Raw genomic sequence first — 18,753 nt, 5'->3', positions numbered from 1 at the left:
CAAATCCCATCTTGGAATCAGACAAAAGCACTCATAGCTAAGAATGCACACGCACGCATGCACGCACGCACGCACACACACAAATTAACTTTAAGTATAGTTTATTATATAATCTCACCTCAGGGTGAAAACAAAAGTGACAACAATGAATGTAACAAATTAATACCAGCCCCCTTTAATAAATGTCATGGAGGGAAACGGTGATGTTGCTCCACTCCTCTTCCCTCTGGCAGGCTCAGGGTGTTTACCCAACACCCTCAGGTGCAGTGACTGAGACGTCGCTAGGCAACCGCACCATCCCTGTTGTTGCTCTGCCTCTGGCACTCAAGTGGGAGCTTATGTGGACTTAACTCTGAAAGAGCAGCAGTGTTGAGGAGTGGAAGGAGGATTACCAGGAAAAATATTGGATTGGGCTGAGGCGCAAGGGTCGAGGCCTTACCTGAGTCACCAGCACCACCACCAGACAGACGCCATGAGGAACTCTCAGGGCCACGCCGCTTCTCTACTCACGTCTGAAAGCCTGGATTTCTGGCTCGGCTTTGTCACAGCAGCACAATGCTGATATTATTGACAATCCAGACTGTCTCTTCTTCTTTTTTTGCCAAATAAGAGTTCCTGACAGTTTGGCCAAGCAGTCTGTATTGTGTATGTCCAGCAGAACAGAACATGAACATGTGAACACTAAACTCAGCCAAACGTAACACGGTGATAGTAACTATTAAGAAGCTGCCGTTTCAGCCCACATCAGCTACAGGAGATTCCTGTAATGGGGTACAATTGCCACCTAGTGGCTCCCAGATGTACTTTCATTATAGAAAATGAAATTGTGGCACATCACCACTGATGGCTCCAAATATACACTTATTGTTCCTCTTTGGTCAACGCAGATACAAAAGCTGCTCCCAATCATTGTAACATCAGGCGACTGTCCCAGTGGCAGAACGGCCTAATTATTTCCAGCCTATGGTTGTGTTGAATGTTAGCAGCTGATGTTGCAGCTGTTGCCAATGCACCGTGTGTTGGGCTGATAATGGAGACGGACTCAAACAAGACAGCCCAGACAAAGAACAGCACAGACTGGTAGCAGACTGTGTGTGTGAGTGTGATTTCATTCTAGACTGAGAGCTGTGTGTTGTGCTCATGGGAGTTGTGCTCAATAGATGCCTGTATAAACCCAGGGGACACACACTGTGTACTACATGTGGCTTTACAGATGTTAGAGGATTAAGAGGAATTATCTGTGAACAGGTAGAGTAAGGAGGAATTAAAGGCATTCAGCTCATTCATGTACAAAGCCTCAATATCCTCAGTGCCACATGCAGCACACATCCAGATGTTAGAATAATGCAATGCTGCCACCTAGTGCAACACAAAGAAATACAAAGATATTAGTGAATGACTGAAGGACATAGACAGGGGGGCAGAGTGGTCTTTAGGGGGAGATAGCAGGTCAACAGTATATGTTGCATAGGAGTGGTGTACATCATATGAATGAGGATTAATTTAAGACACAGCTCAGGACTGCAACAAGTTTCTCGACTAATAAATCTGTAATGAACATTGTTTTGGCTGGGCACCTATTCAAATACTTAAAGTTTAGGGAAATAAGGGTTAAGGATTGTCATTACCATATTATGAAGAAGTTATTGCAGCAAACCCATTTGTTCAAGACATACATGCTCTGAATGCCTTCAGTCTCTTGTTTGTGGTTGTAAAGTTTCATGAGGCTGCGATTATCCTAGAGGTCACAATAGGTCATTTTATACAGGGGGGGGTCAAGTCTAAAAAAAAAAATGAAGGTTCATTAGAACAATATGGCTAGGCTGGGGATAAACATAACTATTAAAACCACTTGAGTCTCAGCTTTCTAGTTAAAACCAATTTATGTAATTCTGACTGTTCGGGGTCCCCCATGTGCATTTAATTATTCATTCATTATCCTCAGTTATCTAAACTCAGGTCGCGGGGGGCTGGAGCCAATCCAGGCTGACAATGGGTGAGAGGCGGGGTACACCCTGGACAGGTCTCCAGACTATCACAGGTCTGCATACACATAGAGACAGACAACCATTCCAGCTCTCATTCACTCCTACAGGCAATTTAGAGTCAGCAATTAAACCTAAGCTGCCGGACCCGAACCTGGAGAGAACCTACACTGACATGGGGAGAACATGCAAACTCCACACAGAAGAGCCACAAGCTGGATTCGAACCTGCGACCCTCTTGCAGTGAACTTAAGTGCTAACCACACAGTATGCAGTAATATTTAAATACAATAGGTGAAAATAACATATATACTGCACACAAAAAACAAACTGCAGGGGATTAGCATAAAGTGGTACCCATAGAACTGATTTCATTCAGATATTTCACTTCACCACTTCACTGTACCTTTAAGACTGAGCTGGCTACTGCCTCTGAAAGACAGAAAGTTGGCCAAGGATGCTGGCGGCCTTCAAGAAACCAGACCCATTACTGTAAAATCATTATTTATTCAAACTTTTTAATAGAGAAAATGTGTATTTCTTTATGCTGTATGGGTAAATTCTCAATTCTATACAAAACCATGTGTAAAACTTTAAGTGTAACATTTACAAATATACAGGAAGAACCTCCACTTTCTTAAGTCGGAGGATGCTGTCAGTCACTATTGAAAGAGTAAAAATGTGTGTTGGTGGGCAGCTACAAAAATAGAAATCACTTTCAGGTAGATGTATGTTTGGTATAGCAATACAGGTTAAAAGCCTTCTGAATCCTATTTGTTTTCAAAATCATAACATGTCTAACTAACTTTAAAAAGAACAATTTAAAAGATTTTAAAAAAAGAAGAACAAACCTCTTCACGCACTGAAATCTATACACCAAACAAAACTGATTTAAACATTTGCTAAGCAGGTAAATGCATTTTGTTTTGAATTTAAGCTACATGAAACAAGTGAGGTGTCACATGAAATTAAATAAATAACTAAACATTAATTTAAGCTTGAGTTTAGTAAATAAATATGCTGAAAAAATAATCAAGTAAAGTAATGGAGATGATAGATACAGAGCCAACTACTGCTTCATGACTTACAGCAGGGTTAATTGCTTCGGGATGGCTATATGGCTTATTCATAGTTAGGAAGGCAACTCAGTAGGTTACACAGTTTGGAGTTCAACGTAATTCAGTTAAATCAAAAATAAAATCACTATTCGGTAAAATTATTCTGCGGTCTATTAAAACAAATGGTGTTGATTTCCATTGCTTAAAGCCTAATGCACATACAAATAATCTGAAATGAACTGTACTGTGTGACAGTGCACTTGATCAGACATAAACCCTTCCTCATAACACATAATATCTATTTTTGCACTTTCTTGAAAAGTTGTACAGGGTAAATATAAGCATAAGCTCACAACTGCTCTGAAGCAAAATAGGCATCATTTGAGGAGAGAGGTAGAGAAGCCAGCCACAGTGGCTACTACTGTACTTCAGGTTATCAGGTAAATCTGAAAAGCCTTGAAATGTGCCAACATGCTGCTCTCCTCTTCATTCATAAGAGTCTCTTATGCTCTCTCTGTGGTGGGAGCGGTTGGTCTCTCCACACACACTCATTTCCCTCTTCTCCCCTCTGACATCAAGTCTATTTGAGAAAGCCCTTATAGAGGAAATGGGAGTGACTGGTAAATCTCTCGTTCTCCAAACAGAAGAGCAGGTCCCTGAGATTGACACGTGTGATGCGTTGCCGCGTTGGTCTGGAGCCCGACGATCCAGCCCCACCTGACAGAGAGGGACCTGATCCTGATCCCTGCAAGATGGGAGACAGGTGGAAGAGAGGTTTAGAGTGGGGGAGTTGGCATGTAATACCTGCTATTTATATTTGTGTATGTAGGTGTGAGATAGGATAGTTAGCTAAAAGTAATGTACATATGGGTAACATAATTAACCAAGAACAATGGATAAATGGCTGAGATAGTGAGCTAAAAGTAATCAATAAATGGTTAACACCATGCATCCAAGAATAATAAATAATTGGTATAGTAAGCTAAAAGTAATTGAGAAAGGCCTAAAATGAATAGCTTAATATAACTGATATATAGCTGAAATTGTTAGCTAGATGAATGATTGATCGGAGGGGATCCCTTTTTTGCGATGCATGGTTCACATGAGTAGATGCTTCTTATGAATAGCAAACTCAAAAAGAGTGTTTTTAACCAAATTGCAGTAGTTCTACATCACACATTAATGGATGTGTTCAATAAAGAATCGAAATATTATATTTTTTTGTGTCGTATTAGGTTAAGCACATTGTGTTTGTCTATACTTGGATGCAGATCACATTTTCTGACAAATTAATCCAGAAAACTAGGTAATTTCAAAAGGGTTCACATACTTTTTCTTGTTACTATAGCTTAACGTAATGGATAAATGGTTGGAATCGAACCACTGGTTTGGGTGAATTGTGAACTTTAAATTTCCACTTGGTGTGAATGGGAGTGTGGAGTTTAAAAAAGCACGGTGGAAGTGCCCTCTTGGATGCCCCTATTATAGATAAAACATGATTATGTCCTCAAAGGTGCCCTTCAATGGACAAAACGCCAACCCTTTTTGTGCGCCAGTGCCCCACAGTATACAGCTGGTGCCATTTTTATTATTTTTGCCCCTGCCCCTCAAACATCCTGAGTCCGTCAGTGTTGTATTGTGCCTGAAATGGCTAAAGAGTAGTCTATTATGAGTATTTTGGGTTAAGTAATTGTTTCAACCTTATTCCTGATGCAAGCAGTTAATCTTCATGAACCTTGTAAATGCCCTGTTTTGCCAGCAATGCCATGCGGCTTATTTAGTAAAGCCCTGCAGCCCTGGCCTCTGCTGCTTATAGAAAAATACAAAACTGTTTTGTTGAAGTGTTACTTGGGTGTTTGTTTAATTTGGTAACAACTTTCCCACTTATCACACACTGCTTTCACGATTTGTATTGTACCGAACAGAATACAATACAACTCTGTGACATCTGTTTTTCCTGCATTTTCAATAAACAATATAAAGAAGTCTACATGCAGAAAACAGCACAAAAGCAGCATTGTCCTTGAGAGGCAGAAAGGGTGTGCAAATAAACACCATCTTTCTTAGTCAAGGTTAGTAAATAAAAGAAGAGATGCCGCACATTGTTTCCTGAACACTTGTTTTTCTTATGTCAATTCCCGTCAGACATTGACAATTAAAGAATACAGGGCCATTTATTGCAGCAAATGGTAAGACGCTTATTTCAAAGAACAGGCTCTGCTCTTATGGATGCTCCCCTGTGAATCCAAAGAACAGTAAAAGATTCAAGTGGAGTGAAAGAAACCACCAAACACTAAACAGAACAAAACCCAACACTTTAATGGAGTATATATACAGGTGCTGGTCATATAATTAGAAGATCATGAAAAAGTTGATTTATTTCAGTAATTCCATTCAATAAGTGAAACTTGTATAATGTATGCATTCATTCCACACAGACTGATATATGTCAAGTGTTTATTTCTTTTAATGTTGATGATTATAACTGACAACTAATGAAAATCCCAAATTCAGTATCTCAGAAAATTAGAATATTAATGGAAAATGGCTAGATATCAGCTCTTAAATTCAACTCTTATGAGCTAATTTTGTTGTAATCATTATATTTGTCCAATAGTTGCACCAGGCATTAAAAATGAACAAGGAATTGAAGAAAACAATGGTCTAATATTTTTTTTCCATGACTGTTTATACAGTATCAAGAACAACCATCAACAAGGCAATCAAAAACCTAGAACAAACAAATCAATCAATTAACTAAACTAATAAGAGTGATGTGTAGCAAGTCAGACCAAGCATAACCAGCAGCTGCAGCCTTGTGAGTAAAGGTCTGTCACATTATGAGGTCCGTCTCACTGTATAAAACGAATGTGACTGGTTACTTGCAAAAAGTGATTGTTGATTACAAGAGTCAGCGAGAGTCCTGTGCTCTTCCCAGGGGAAAAAAGAACAGCTTCATTATATTATTTTCTCCAGGTATGTAAAGACTGACGGAAGGTGTCTGTCTCCACATACAGAGTGTGGGCTGTCAATGACAGCCTGTCATCAACTCTGTCTGACAGATACTAACTGGGGCAAAGAACTGAAAACTGTTGACATAAGCTATTTCTGTAACTACTGTTTCATACTGACAATGAGCCAGTGAATGCTGGAGCCAGTCCTATGAACGTGAGCCATATGCAGTACTCTTGTGCCTCACTTGCTTCATCAACACATTGGCTCTAGGACAAGGAATCATAATTCTTAAATTTCATAGTTACTTTCTACTTCTACTGAGTTGATCTTTTAGTTTGGAAGTTTCAGATCATAGCTATTAAATAATAAGTAATTTAGATCCATGGCATATTTTCCCTGTGATTAGCAACATTAATATTGATGAATTTTATTCTTTTCCATAATTCAGCAGCAATAACTCGAGTGGACTCCAGGAAGATAGCATGTATTTGCCAATATGGCAAACATGAGAAAACCATAAAACGACTAATTGTTTATGCTATAATGGCAGTGGGATCAAAAATTGTGGTTTTAATGGGTTTCGACTGGGACATTTTTGTCTATAAGGGTCTGAGTGTCTACACACTTATTATAGGAACTGAGGTTCAACTTTCGAAATAAAAACTAAAGAAAACAGCCAAAATGAAATTTCTATATTGGAAGAGTAGTATTTTGATGAGTGTTACCTCAGCTGCAGCAGAGGAGGATGGAGAGTCCAGAAGCTTCCTCTTCTTCCTGGGACCGATGGCTGCCAGAGCTGTCAGATTGGCCTCCCTCTGTCTCATCTGAGCCAGCTCCTGCTGCTGCATCTGTAGAATGCAAACATACCAACATGGAAATCAAGCATCTAGTGTTCAAACGTACACATGTCAACAAGACACTAGCTGACCGTCCTGCTGCTGGCAACCTACCTCTTTAGCCTTCTGTTTCAGGCGCAGCTGCTCTGGGTCTTCTTGCCGAGCTCGAGACTGCAAGGCCAAAAGCAAGACACATTAATAAGTGATGTTGGCAGAAGAAAGATGAGAGATAATGTCGGTGATGTATTGCAGGCGACTCCCCATTCTGCATGAATATCTACAATCTACAATTACATGGAAACTTTTTGGGAAACAGATTCTACATCTACTACTGTGTACAATGTCACACACTTGTGTATCTATAAATGCGTCCCAAGTGCCATTTGGTAAAATTACACAAACTCTAGTTACATCATAACCGGCATCCTGAGGGTGAGTCAAAATCAATCGCAGGCGACCTTTTGTCAAACTTTATAGAATATTAATGTGTCTCTGGAGAAGAGAATCGCTGCAGGATACAAAGAACAAATCAGCATTTTTTACACACCAGCTATTATTAATAAATGGCTTGATTTGGCTATAACATTAAAAACACTTTAACAAAGATCGTCAATGAATGACACGCCTGCCGAATGTAATAAGTTCCGGCAACAAAGTGAATGTTTTGATGGTTGTATAAGATGTTGTTTCAAACTCAGAAATAATATTTATCCAGATATTTATTACAGCGAGGCATTTTTCTGTAAAAACATCAAATCCTCTCCATTTAGTTTTTGTTACACTCTTTGACACCAGGCATCTGATTCCACTGTTTTTACTCACTCCTCACCACTCCTCAAGCTACCACATTAGATTAAAGTACAATTAAAATGTTGTTGGCTATACAGTGGTATAGTGGTTAGCGATCTCGCCTCACAGCAAGAGGGTTGCCGGTTCGCCTCCCGACTGTGGCTCTTCTGTGTGTTTTATTTTATTGCATGTTCTCCCTGTGTCAGCGTGGGTTCTCCGGCTTCCTCCCACAGTCCAAAAACATGCACAATTGGTGACTCTAAATTGTCTCTCGCCCAATGTCAGCTGGGATAGGCTCCAGCCCCGAGTGCGAATCAGCGGATAAGGATAATGAATGAATAAAATGTTGTGTAAATCAAGTGTTATATCATTTTGATGTCTGTCAGTGATACTATACCTTAGCTGCCTTTAGGAGGATCTCTCTCTCCTGTTCCTCCTTCCGTTGTTTCTCTAGCTGGTCCAGCTGCTCAAAGAACTTGAGCTGAGTACGAACATCACTGCTATGCTCATAATTGTCATCCTCCTGCCAACAAACAGCAGTGTCACAACATTATCTCAAAGAAGACATTACAGGAGAAATACTTTTAAAATGGCATATATGTAATGATCAATGAATAAAATAAACAAATTACTTTACTTCCATTACCTATTAGACGCAACTTGTATTAGGGCTGTAAAGCCAATGCAAATTAATTTCAAAATATGTTAACATTCAACAGTGGCTCATTGGCCATAACTGTAAGGTACTCAAATACTGGAATATTGTCTAATAAATAAAATAATAAATGAATGAATAATAATAAATACACACACGAAGGTACACTATAGCAGGACTTAAGGACTTTGACCATATTCTTTTCATTTTTGAAAAACATACAGTATATGCAAGCATGGTTGCATGCGGTGTTAATTTCCAATTATTGGATCTTAGAAAAATGTCCCCACTTCCACTAATTTATACTAGTAAAGTCTCTCTATAATGACACTGTAAACAAACCTTGAAATTGGCATTTTTCTGCTGTGCTACTTGGGAAACTTTTTCCAGCAGGTGCTGGAGCCGATGCTGAGTGGCGTGAGAGACAAAATTCACCACCTCTGGACCCAGGTCTGTCACACCGTGCTTCCTACCTGGAATAGAGATACCTTGAGGCATTAGGAGGTGGATGAATGGATGGATCCTGTATTGTAAATAATGCTGTAAGTGTCTCACCTATCTCCTGCATTCTCCTCTGCAGAATAGAGCAGGAGAGGAAAGCCTCGTCCTTACAGGAATGTGTCACCGCTCCCACTAGTCCAGAATTGGTTGCTAGGATATTAGCACTTTCCTCCAATAGGTTCACTCCAGCCATGGAGGCCACATCATTGATGTCTTCATCATCTCTGTAAAAATAAAGGGGAGTGAGGCAAAAAATAGCATGGATAAACCACTTTAAATTGTTATTTTTTTTGTCCAGCTGCAACACATTTAAGCTATAAAAAGGTATGCGAACAATAAGAGTAAATAAAACTTTTACTTTTATTTTGTTGGGCAGGTTAAGTTAGGTTCCAAAAAGTAAATGTTCCACCTAGAACTAATGCAAATACCGATGTATGATTAAACATTTATGGTAATACTGATTATCTTTGTTCTTACTTGAAAGTGCCACCCGCCTCTTTTAGCTTGTTCTTCTGGGCCAGGGTCAAGCCTGCAGCAGAGAACTGTTTAGAAACATGTGGAGCCTCTGGCCTCACAGGAACTGGCAGAGACACAGAATCACAAGAAATACTTCAGGTCACCTCAGTAAAGACACATGCATGCACAGACAGGTAATATTAGCCCGACATCCTCACCTGGCTGCAACTCTTTCAGCTGGACCTGCTGTTGTCCCAGCATGATGCGGCCAGGGGCCTGATTCCTGAGAGTCACCATGGGGGTCGTCGGTAAGGCTACCTGAGGTCTCAGCATTGCTCTCTGCTGCTGAGGCTGGATAACCTGCGAAGGTAATGTTCCAAGTGCAGGTTTTTGTCATCATTACCAGGCTGTATGATTTTTGTATTATTTTGCAATTCTGGGAAATGAAAACTCAAGATTTGACATAAATAAACTCAGTTATAGACTTAAGTTGAGCTGAGCTGGCGTCTGACATATTTATTCATCAGTTTACCAGTGAGGGGGTCTGTCCTGGTTTGTTAATGCCCGGCTGGAGTTGGGGCCTGCTGAGCGGAGGGGTGAGGCGGGGCGCTGGGCTGCCCAGGACCACCGTGGCAGGGATCGGTGAGGTGGAGGGGACTGGACCTGAGGCTGGCTGGGGGAGCTGACTCTGCTGGATGAAGGCTGCAGAGTCTGGGGTGAGCTGCCTCAAAGCTGGGAGGCTTCTCTACAGGAGATAAACAGGTAAAATATTACAGAAATGCACTTAAAGATGACACTCGTTGGAGAAATCGTTTCCTGTGTGTTCAAGAAAATATAAAAAAGGCATTTTACTGGAAGGTTTATCAGTGGAAATGACAATAGAATATGGGCTGTCTTACCTTGAGGAAAGGCACAAGGTAAGGTTGGGGTGAGGAGTTGAGCTCTTTGTACAATCTGCTGGTGAATTCCTCAGCTTCCAGTTTGCCCTCCTAGTATACACAAAGGCATAAAGAGCTGGGAGTGAGAGCTGTTATATGTCAGGTGCATATGATGCTTCACGAAGTTTAATTATTATATTTGCAAGCTTTTATTTTTGTGAATTTTCTTTTTTTGACGAGGATGTCCTTGTCAATGAGAAACACAGTATATGAGTTGACAGGTTCATGTATGTCTCCTGTATGTGCTGCTCACTCACCAGCAGGTCCTTGACCAGCTCTCTCACACTGGCTGCAGTCTCTGTCGATTGCTTCCCAGTGGATGCCAGCTTGATCAGTGTAGACAGGAAGTTCTTACATTTCTTCACATTCTCCATTGTCTCCTGTCAAAAACACACAACATTTAGATGAACAAATTCCAGTCTCATTTGTGAATAGCCAGGTGACAGATCACAGCACGCTTTGCCTTCTTTTATTAAACTGTATTTGTCTCCAGCACATGCATACACCCAGCTCCATCTGATCCCTTGGGGCTTAGCACAACTCACTTTGCTCACTGTTACTGAGGCAACTGTGGTCCCAGCTGTTTGGCTGACGGTCCTGGGGGTAATTCCTGGTACTGCAGCCCCAACTGAGCTCTAGAGAGACAGACATCACCATTATAACATGTTATTCAGGTTGTTTCAAGTCACCACCAGACAGTGTGGGTTTTAGAGTTCAAGTGCATCAAACTTTATGTTCATAGGAGGAAACAGGTGCTCCGCTCTGGTACTGAATTTCAGTTGGGCGCTTTTCCTCAAAAAACAACTTCAGTCCTTTCAAGACATTAGGAAAGCACTCCAGAGGTACGACTAGATCATTGTGTGATTGTTTTACTTGTAACTGGCAAACCTGCTGACGTATTTCAGCGTGTAATACACTAAACTCTTTATAAATAAGTATAATTCCTTCAAGTCTTGGTCTCAACTCTGCTATAGTAAATCCAGGAAACAAAGTTCAGGATTACCAATAAACCAAGGCAACTGGAAAACATTTACTCACCCTATGCAACAAACAAAACATCTTCTAGAGAATAGGAGCTTGCATCCTTTTTGAGGAAAAATTCACTCATAAGATCCTTCTAGTGTCACAGTGATACATAATATAATGCTGTACTGTCAAACAATATCAAGAGAGTGAATGAGACACTTTCCTTCAATCAGCAGCTTGTGCAAGCAGAAGACACAAAACAGTGACAATTGATGTGACATCGACACACTAAAAATATTGATATTTCGATAGTTTTTTGATTCCATAGGTTTAAAATACCATCATCTCAGTTAATTATACATTCAATAGTGTCAAAGTCCTGACACTATTAAAAAAAGGAGATCTATGATTCAGAGGACACCCAGGGAGACCACTGCACTGTATCTACAAGTGAAGAAACATTACATATATAAATAAATAATATTTAAAGCATTAATAAAAACCTAAAATGTGTCGCCTACAGGGCAGGGCAAACATTTAAGAAAAACAAAGATATTAGGGACATTAATCCTACACACCAAATCAACTTTGTGTCAAGCATTATTGTGGGGGGTTTTTTGTTTGTTTTTAATCACACAAAACACCAGCTTTACAGTGTTATTTTGTTTACAACTTACTTTTGAAGTTCGCAAGTTTCAGGGAAATGTAAAGCGGCTAGCCTAAACCTTTCAATTTCACTTATTTAACAGGAAAAATTTTTCATTTTTATAGAACTTGAACTTGTTATTCCTAAATCTCTAAAGTATATGAACTAAAAACTTTTTATTACTAAGTTTAAACTTTTACCTTTTGTCATTTTTGCCTTTGTGTGTTTACATCACAATCAGTTGATATATATTGGGGAGGTTCCTAAAATTGGAACCCATATGTACTGAATCAGGAATAGATTCTGAATTGGAAAATGTTTTAAATCAAGAAAATTAAACAAAATAGAACTTAATTCTGAAATGCCAAAGGATTCACGCCCTACTGTTAATTAATATTAACATAACACAAATATGTCGGAATATGCTTGCTTTTTCTGTGGTACCGAGGATCCTTTTTATACTAGTATTGTATCACAGTTTTAAATTCTGGCATCGTTGAGCCAGGGAGGTACCTGAAGTATAGGAGGTCTGTGAAGAGTGGTGGTCGCAGCAAGTGATGTTGGGGCTGGACAGCCTTGACGGATGATGGTGCTGGGAGCCACCTGTCTGCTGATGATGGTGTTTCCAGGAGCCTGAGACAGGGAGCAAAGCATGACATGGTGTGCAACACCTGGCTTTCATCAAACCAGACAAGAAGATTACATCTAAATACATAAAAAAGCTGTATACTTTTACAACACAATAACAGAGAAGCACACAACTTTCCAAATACACATGACCAATAATGTATATACTGTATTCAACAGGTGCTATCTTCAGCTGTAGGCAGGGAGGCCTTGGACCTCATTACTAAGTGAGACATATAAATAGAAAGCTATGTATGATCTTACCTGGCCAGGAGGCACGTTTGTTGGTGTCACAGTCCGGGGTGCCATGCCTCCCTGTGCCTGGGCCTGCATCTGGGCCAGAGCCTGCTGAGGAATCATCAGCAGCTGTCCACTCTCACTGCGTACAAGCACCATCCCTGAACCATGAATCATAACAGTTCAATGTTATTTAAGAAATCTGGTGCGGCACATAGCCTACTTCCTATGTGACTGACAGTCAGTAAGATTTATAATCATTCCATGTTTAATTTTACAACCACTGATCAGAGCCAAATGAAACTGAAAGCAGTTTGGTGAATCAGCCAAGTGTTGAAATAAACGCCTGTGCACATAGTGAATAAAGTTCTGACTTGACTCACCCGGGGGGAGCTGGATGTTATGTATACTGGGCTGTCCCGGGGAGGTCTGGGGGAGCCTCGGGGCCAACATCTGAGGTGTCAAGGCTCGGATCCCGCCTGGACCGGCAGCAACAGTCGTCGGAATCCGGGGAGCGCTGACGGCTCCAGGAGTGACAGCCGGCTGCGGTGCTGACTGTATTATTGTTGTGGGTGGCTCTGCCTTGATAATGTGCGACCCTGCGCTGACAGTCACCGAGTTGGACGGCTGGCTATTGTTTACAAGCGGTGTTTGTATGCCGATACCTGTGTGACCTGTTGTATTGACAACCACGGCATGGCTCGCATTATTGTTCCCATTCAAAGTTGCACCCGACCCCGCGGTTTGCATAGGCGGCCTGACGAGTGTCACAGTGGGTCCTGCTGCCTGGCTCACAGACTGAGCTGCAGCGACCACACTCTGCGAGTTCATGAGAGGCGTCTGAATTACACTGTTTGACGACGGGTGCATTATTGCACTGGCCAGCCCCTTTGAAATCACTGGTCCACTGTCGACAGCTGTGACAGACATCGCAGTACTGCCGCTGTTACCAGAGCCACTTGTCACTGTCGCCCCCCCGAGAGGGGCAGCGCTTCCTGAATTGTGAGAGTTCATAGTTTGGCTCCCATTGAAAGTCTGCACTGAGTACGAGCCTACTTTCCCCTGGTGATTAGGGAGAGAAGTTACACCGCCACTAACAACAAGTGTTTTGCCAGGGTCGCATCCCGTGGTGGAGTCCGTGCTGGCCGTCGACGCATCCATAGCTGAACCATGGGGAGCTAGTTATGAGGAGACCCCCTGCACTTCAACTTGTTTAGAAGGAGCAAAAACAGTCTTGAATGTGATGGGGCAAGACTCTGACACATCTACTGTTTTCCTCAGTCAGCTCCGGCGCTTGCTTTTCGTGTATACTCGGAGAGACAGAGAGTAAAACAACATTAGTAGTTACAGCGTACCTGCTTTGGCAGCCGTCTTGACCAAGTCCCAGCTGGACATTAGCTCGCGCTACCCCCTTGTCCCGGAACTATAGCCATGTAATTAGCGGCTGGTTCGTGCCTACCCCAGTGGTTGTTGTGACACAAGAACGACAGTTGTGACTCTATAGACTGTACAGCAGGACAAACTACCGCTTTATTCACCTCTGTGTGTAAAAAAGGCTCATCCAGCGGGCCGGGGCCAACCGCCATCTTCACACTCCTGCGAGCTTGTGAGAAGTGAGGGACTTACCAACTGACATGCGCCTGCGCACAACAGCCAAACGTCTCCGTGCGGGGAGTTCGGCGAGCCCTGATTGGCTGTTCCGCATTCTAAAAGGCGGTACCAATGGCTTCAGCTGTCATTCCAGGGGATGCATGAGACGGAACAACATCGTATCGCAGATCGAATGTTTTCATCAAATATTACATTGTTGCCGGCATGTTTTTAACTTCGCGATAGCGATTACGTTTCAGAATTATACCGTGTGACTTTTAGTGAAATAATAACGAGGTTTACAACAAGCCAACCGACCGAATTTAAGACTTTACTCACTCTTGACGCGCTGTGCAAGATGGCTGCAGTGCTTTGGCCAACAAGTGAAGTTGCTGTTGTGAAGAGGCGTTTGAGGGCGCCCCACCCTCCTCTTAGAGAGGAAATACTCTACACTGCTGTCAGCAGTGATGGCACTTAGTGTGGTTTAACTCCCAAAGGGCGCTGACTTTTATATACGTGCGCAGTGCAAGTGTCTAATTTTACTTTTATAACACAATTTCATAAACGAGCATCTTTATTAAATTTCACCGACACAAATTGAAAGAGTGGCAAGTATAGCCTAACTATAATTATACTACAAGGATGTAATAGAATCAATATTTTAAGCTGTTACATTGTTTTTTGTTGTACTTTTTTTCTTCTAAACGCATGGAGAGAAGCCATCCACAATTTCATTGTAGGCCTACTTCATTAAAATGACAATAACGATCTTTCTGATTCTGATATAAGATAGACAGAAGATAAGATATATAACATATAATTTAAAATAAATGTTAAAAGAAGACAAGAGAAACTGAGGAAAGGATATATTAGGATACTTAACTTGCAGCCCATGGCCCAAATATGTACTGGTGGCCCACCAATCATTTTCGAGTTCACAATGAAAAATGGACTCACAATGAGAATTTTGTGTTTGTTTGTTTGTACTAGTCTACTTGTGCCAGGGTGTATTTTTAAAAGCATCAGAATAGAGTTATTTTTATAAAAATAACAAAGTGCCAGGGCAGGATCCCCCTGTCAGGTGGCCCCTGACTTAGCAGAGGTCCTGGCTATTAAATATTTTAGTTTGTTTACTAACTGGCTCCCATAACCTACTGTCATCTTGCTAAAGTGCCCCCCGGTTAAAGCAAGTTGATTATCCCTGTCATAGGCTACATAATTGTTATTGTAAAATGGAAATGTGTTAGACCCCTGAAACAGGACACACAATAACCCATATTCATCATTATCACTTCACAATTTATATTCCAATAGGCTACATCTTGTTTAATTATAAGCAATACATAAACCAATAAATTATTTCCCATTCTGTCTTTTTTCCTTTCTTTCTTCCCTTTTTCATTCTTGGTAGGACAGATAAACTCTAAATCTGGAGCTCATAGTGTCGTCAATTGAATAAAGTAAACGCAATTTAAAAATAACATTCGATCCCTCAGTTTACTCACATTGTTACCTCTGTTTTGTGCTTGTCATTATACCAGTGTGTCCCGTTTTAAAAGTGATCACTCTACAGACTTACTTTTGTTTCCCACGGTGTACCCCGGCCGCCTAAACAAACAAACCTTAATACACGCAGGTGGGCGAGCAGCACAGACGCGTCACTGGCAATCTTATAAAGCGCACAGGTGTCCGCTGATTGTGCACGTAGCTGATTTGGCTCCTTGATGTCAGTAGTGTGCCGTGGTTTAATGCTCTGTCATTTAGTTGCTGCTCTTCAATTTGAAAAAATATTTTCGCTGCAAATATGAGTGCTGGAGGAGGGACTCCTTACATTGGCAGTAAAATAAGTTTGATATCGAAGGCGCAGATCCGGTATGAGGGAATACTGTCATCTGTCGACACAGAGAGGTCCACGGTTGCGTTGGCCAAAGGTAAGAGGCCTCTCGGTGGCACGTGCGTTTCTCTTCAACAGTTATTTAGGTTGGGAACACCTTAATGTAATGTGGGCTTGCAAACAGTATCATGCAGATAAATGACACTTATTTCCCAACAGTAAAATCCTATGGGACAGAGGACCGGCACACAGATTGTCCAGTGCCACCCAAAGATGAAATTTATGAATACATAATCTTCAGAGGAAGTGACATCAAAGATATCACTGTGTCTGAGACTCCAAAACCACACCATGGAGTTCCTCGTGACCCTGCTATTGTGCAGGTGTGTGACTTTTTAAAGTCCACTTTGAAGATTTATTTGCCATTAATCAAAATACTCAGAATTGGTTAAACATGTTCCTTTGTCTTAATTTTTTCATTTCGTTTCAGTCCTCCCTTGGCAGCTCCCCTGCTGCGTATCACCCACGCTGGAGTTCATACAGAGACATGATGCCCACCTACAACCAGCTGGCTGCAACTACTCTACTCAACCAGCAGTACAATGCAGCACTGGGTCTAGGTACAGTTAATGTGTTTATAGATGCATCTCAGAACTGTCCTATTTAGGGTTTTTTATTCAGCACTATGCAATATCAGTGACGGTTTCTCACATGTGTCTGCCATGGATTAACTTCTTTGTTTCTTCTTCCTGAGTACCAGGACTCCACGGCATCCCAGCCAGAAGAGCTCCCATGGTGGAGCAGGCTGTCCAGACCGTGCCTTTGGCTGGTGCTGCCCAGAAAAGGGGGAAGACTTCAACTCAGCCACAGAGCAAACAGCCTGCACGTCCAACCCAGCGCTCTGGCCAGACTCAGAAAGAGAATATGCCCAGCAGTAAGCAAAGTCAGTGGCTCAGAACATACAAAAATCATTCTTTATTGCATTGCTTCCATTTTTAATCCACCAGAAGAAAACCACTTAAAAAGCTTATTTACATTTAGGTCGGACACCATCTCAGCCGAGTGCAGCCAAGGTTCAAAGTCAAGGCACTGAGAACCAGAAGCAAAGGCAAAAACCAGGTATGAAAATCAGAAATGTACTCATAAGGCTATTTCTGACAGCCAGGCTTGGAACATTAGTTTTGCCATAACTGTTTGAGGGCAGAAGTACAGCAGTTTTGTCAAAGTAAACACTATTGCTCAGCTGTCTATAAGAAATGTAAATATCCAAGACTAGATAAGCCTGCTCTAAATGGTCACTAAGACTTTTTTTACAGTAATGTTTGTGATATTTATCTGAACTTTTACTGGTGCTTACATGCAGGTGGTCGCAGGCCCAGGAACCGAAGCAGAGGCCAACTTCTGGTGAAAAACTCAAAGGCCACTACCCTGCAGTTTGAGTCAGATTTTGATTTTGAAACCGCAAATGCTCAGTTTAAAGATGATCTTACAAAGGAAGTTGTGGGTATGTTTATTTCAGAGGATATCTGTCAGTTCTGTTTCAGTGCAAATTGTATATAACACTTTAAAATGTGTTTTTGTTTTGTGAGTTGCTGCAGTTGAAAAGGAGGTTTCTGCCGAGGCCCAGGACATTAAGGGAACGCAGCAGGAGGATGACGCTCATGGAGAAAAATATTATGACAAAACCAAATGCTTCTTCGACAACATCTCCTCAGACCTGAAGCCCAGGTGATTATGTAACTTGAGCCGTCTGTATTTGTGTCATCTCAGCAGTTTGACATGTTCTAAAATATTTTTACATTCTTTGGACATCTCCAGGAGAACTACGTGGGCGGAGGAGAAAAAGTTGAACATGGAAACTTTCGGAGTTCCCGGCCGCTTCCTGAGAGGCAGAGGATTCCGGGGAGGAGGACGCAGAGGGCAGAACCCCGCTGAGCAGCGACCCCTCCCAAAAATTGGTAGTGGGAGGGTGTGAAAGCTTTTCTTTCAGTTTGTCTTTTTGTTAAAATCTTCTGTAAATATTGTAGTTTTGTATTTATTTAAAACAAAAAAGTACCTCCCTTTTCCCCCGTTTGAGTAAAGATTTGTTTTTTTTCCTCATCTCAAATTTGCATTTAGGGAATTTTGTACCTTGAAACCTAATTATATGAAATGGGAGATCATTTTTATTTTATCAAGTGGCTGTGTGCTAGAAGCAATTCTATTAATTGACAGTTTGGCAAAATACAATATGGAATTTGTCTTTTGAACAGGCCAGCAGGTACATATATTTTTTCTTTTTGCTGAATGTATTCAATTCTTCAGTCTACTTGACTGTCCAAATGTAACTCCAAATAGCTTTTGGAGGACAGCTGTACTTTGTTTTTCTCCCCTACTTGTAAAATGAAAAATGTGGAGGACTTTTTGTATCAATGTTATTAAATAACATATGATTAACAGATCTGCTTTCATCTCTGGTGTATTTTATCATTAGCACCCATCAACCTTGAAACTACAGTTTACAAAATGTGCTTTTCACAGCTTGATAACAAACCTGTTGGCGATGGTGGAATGTAACTAAGCAGATGGACTTAAGCTGCATAACTTTTCCATTTATGTAACTTTATACTTCTACTCCACTACATTTTAGAGGTAGATACTGTACTTTTTACTCCATTACATCTAGCTGCCAGCTTTGGTT

The 18,753-nt window shown here is 41.2% G+C and overlaps 2 protein-coding genes across 3 annotated transcripts; one reads left to right on the top strand and one right to left on the bottom strand.

Moving 5' to 3' along the window:
- Positions 1–2,472: 2,472 nt before the first annotated feature.
- LOC131968963 (transcription initiation factor TFIID subunit 4-like) lies at positions 2,473–14,641 on the bottom strand. The gene is made up of 15 exons (XM_059330048.1): positions 13,033–14,641; positions 12,677–12,810; positions 12,299–12,418; positions 10,719–10,808; positions 10,431–10,553; positions 10,135–10,224; positions 9,768–9,980; positions 9,454–9,595; positions 9,257–9,359; positions 8,834–9,003; positions 8,621–8,751; positions 8,021–8,146; positions 6,949–7,005; positions 6,724–6,846; positions 2,473–3,788 (listed from the first exon to the last, which is right to left on the bottom strand). The coding sequence occupies exons 1-15, from the start codon at positions 13,808–13,810 to the stop codon at positions 3,624–3,626; spliced, it is 2,565 nt and encodes an 854-aa protein (XP_059186031.1). The 5' UTR covers positions 13,811–14,641; the 3' UTR covers positions 2,473–3,623.
- Positions 14,642–15,933: 1,292 nt separating this feature from the next.
- Positions 15,934–18,513, top strand: LOC131968639 (protein LSM14 homolog B-like). Of its 2 annotated transcripts, none has more exons than XM_059329609.1 (8): positions 15,934–16,170; positions 16,293–16,456; positions 16,564–16,693; positions 16,834–17,016; positions 17,115–17,192; positions 17,437–17,577; positions 17,672–17,801; positions 17,892–18,513. In XM_059329609.1, the coding sequence occupies exons 1-8, from the start codon at positions 16,044–16,046 to the stop codon at positions 18,046–18,048; spliced, it is 1,110 nt and encodes a 369-aa protein (XP_059185592.1). In that variant the 5' UTR covers positions 15,934–16,043; the 3' UTR covers positions 18,049–18,513. The 2 variants fall into 2 exon arrangements, with proteins under 2 accessions (XP_059185592.1, XP_059185591.1); XM_059329608.1 differs by having other exon boundaries at positions 15,936–16,170; positions 17,663–17,801.
- The last annotated feature ends 240 nt before the right edge of the window (positions 18,514–18,753 follow it).

Source organism: Centropristis striata, chromosome 3 (genome assembly GCF_030273125.1).
Source record: "Centropristis striata isolate RG_2023a ecotype Rhode Island chromosome 3, C.striata_1.0, whole genome shotgun sequence".
NCBI lineage: Eukaryota > Metazoa > Chordata > Actinopteri > Perciformes > Serranidae > Centropristis > Centropristis striata.
Note: the sequence above shows the minus strand (reverse complement) of the source record. Positions and strands in the feature narration are given on the sequence as shown.

Bases quoted from the DNA above. Each gene is read 5' to 3' on its own strand.
- LOC131968963 (XM_059330048.1), bottom strand. From the start codon at position 13,810: ATGGATGCGTCGACGGCCAGCACGGACTCCACCACGGGATGCGACCCT. The intron at 9,596-9,767 runs GTAAACTGATGA...TTACCTTCGCAG, and splicing joins CAGGACAGACCCCCTCACTG to GTTATCCAGCCTCAGCAGCA. The intron at 6,847-6,948 runs GTAGGTTGCCAG...TGCATTCTACAG, and splicing joins TGAAACAGAAGGCTAAAGAG to ATGCAGCAGCAGGAGCTGGC.
- LOC131968639 (XM_059329608.1), top strand. From the start codon at position 16,044: ATGAGTGCTGGAGGAGGGACTCCTTACATTGGCAGTAAAATAAGTTTG. The intron at 16,694-16,833 runs GTACAGTTAATG...CCTGAGTACCAG, and splicing joins CAATGCAGCACTGGGTCTAG to GACTCCACGGCATCCCAGCC. The intron at 17,802-17,891 runs GTGATTATGTAA...GGACATCTCCAG, and splicing joins TCCTCAGACCTGAAGCCCAG to GAGAACTACGTGGGCGGAGG.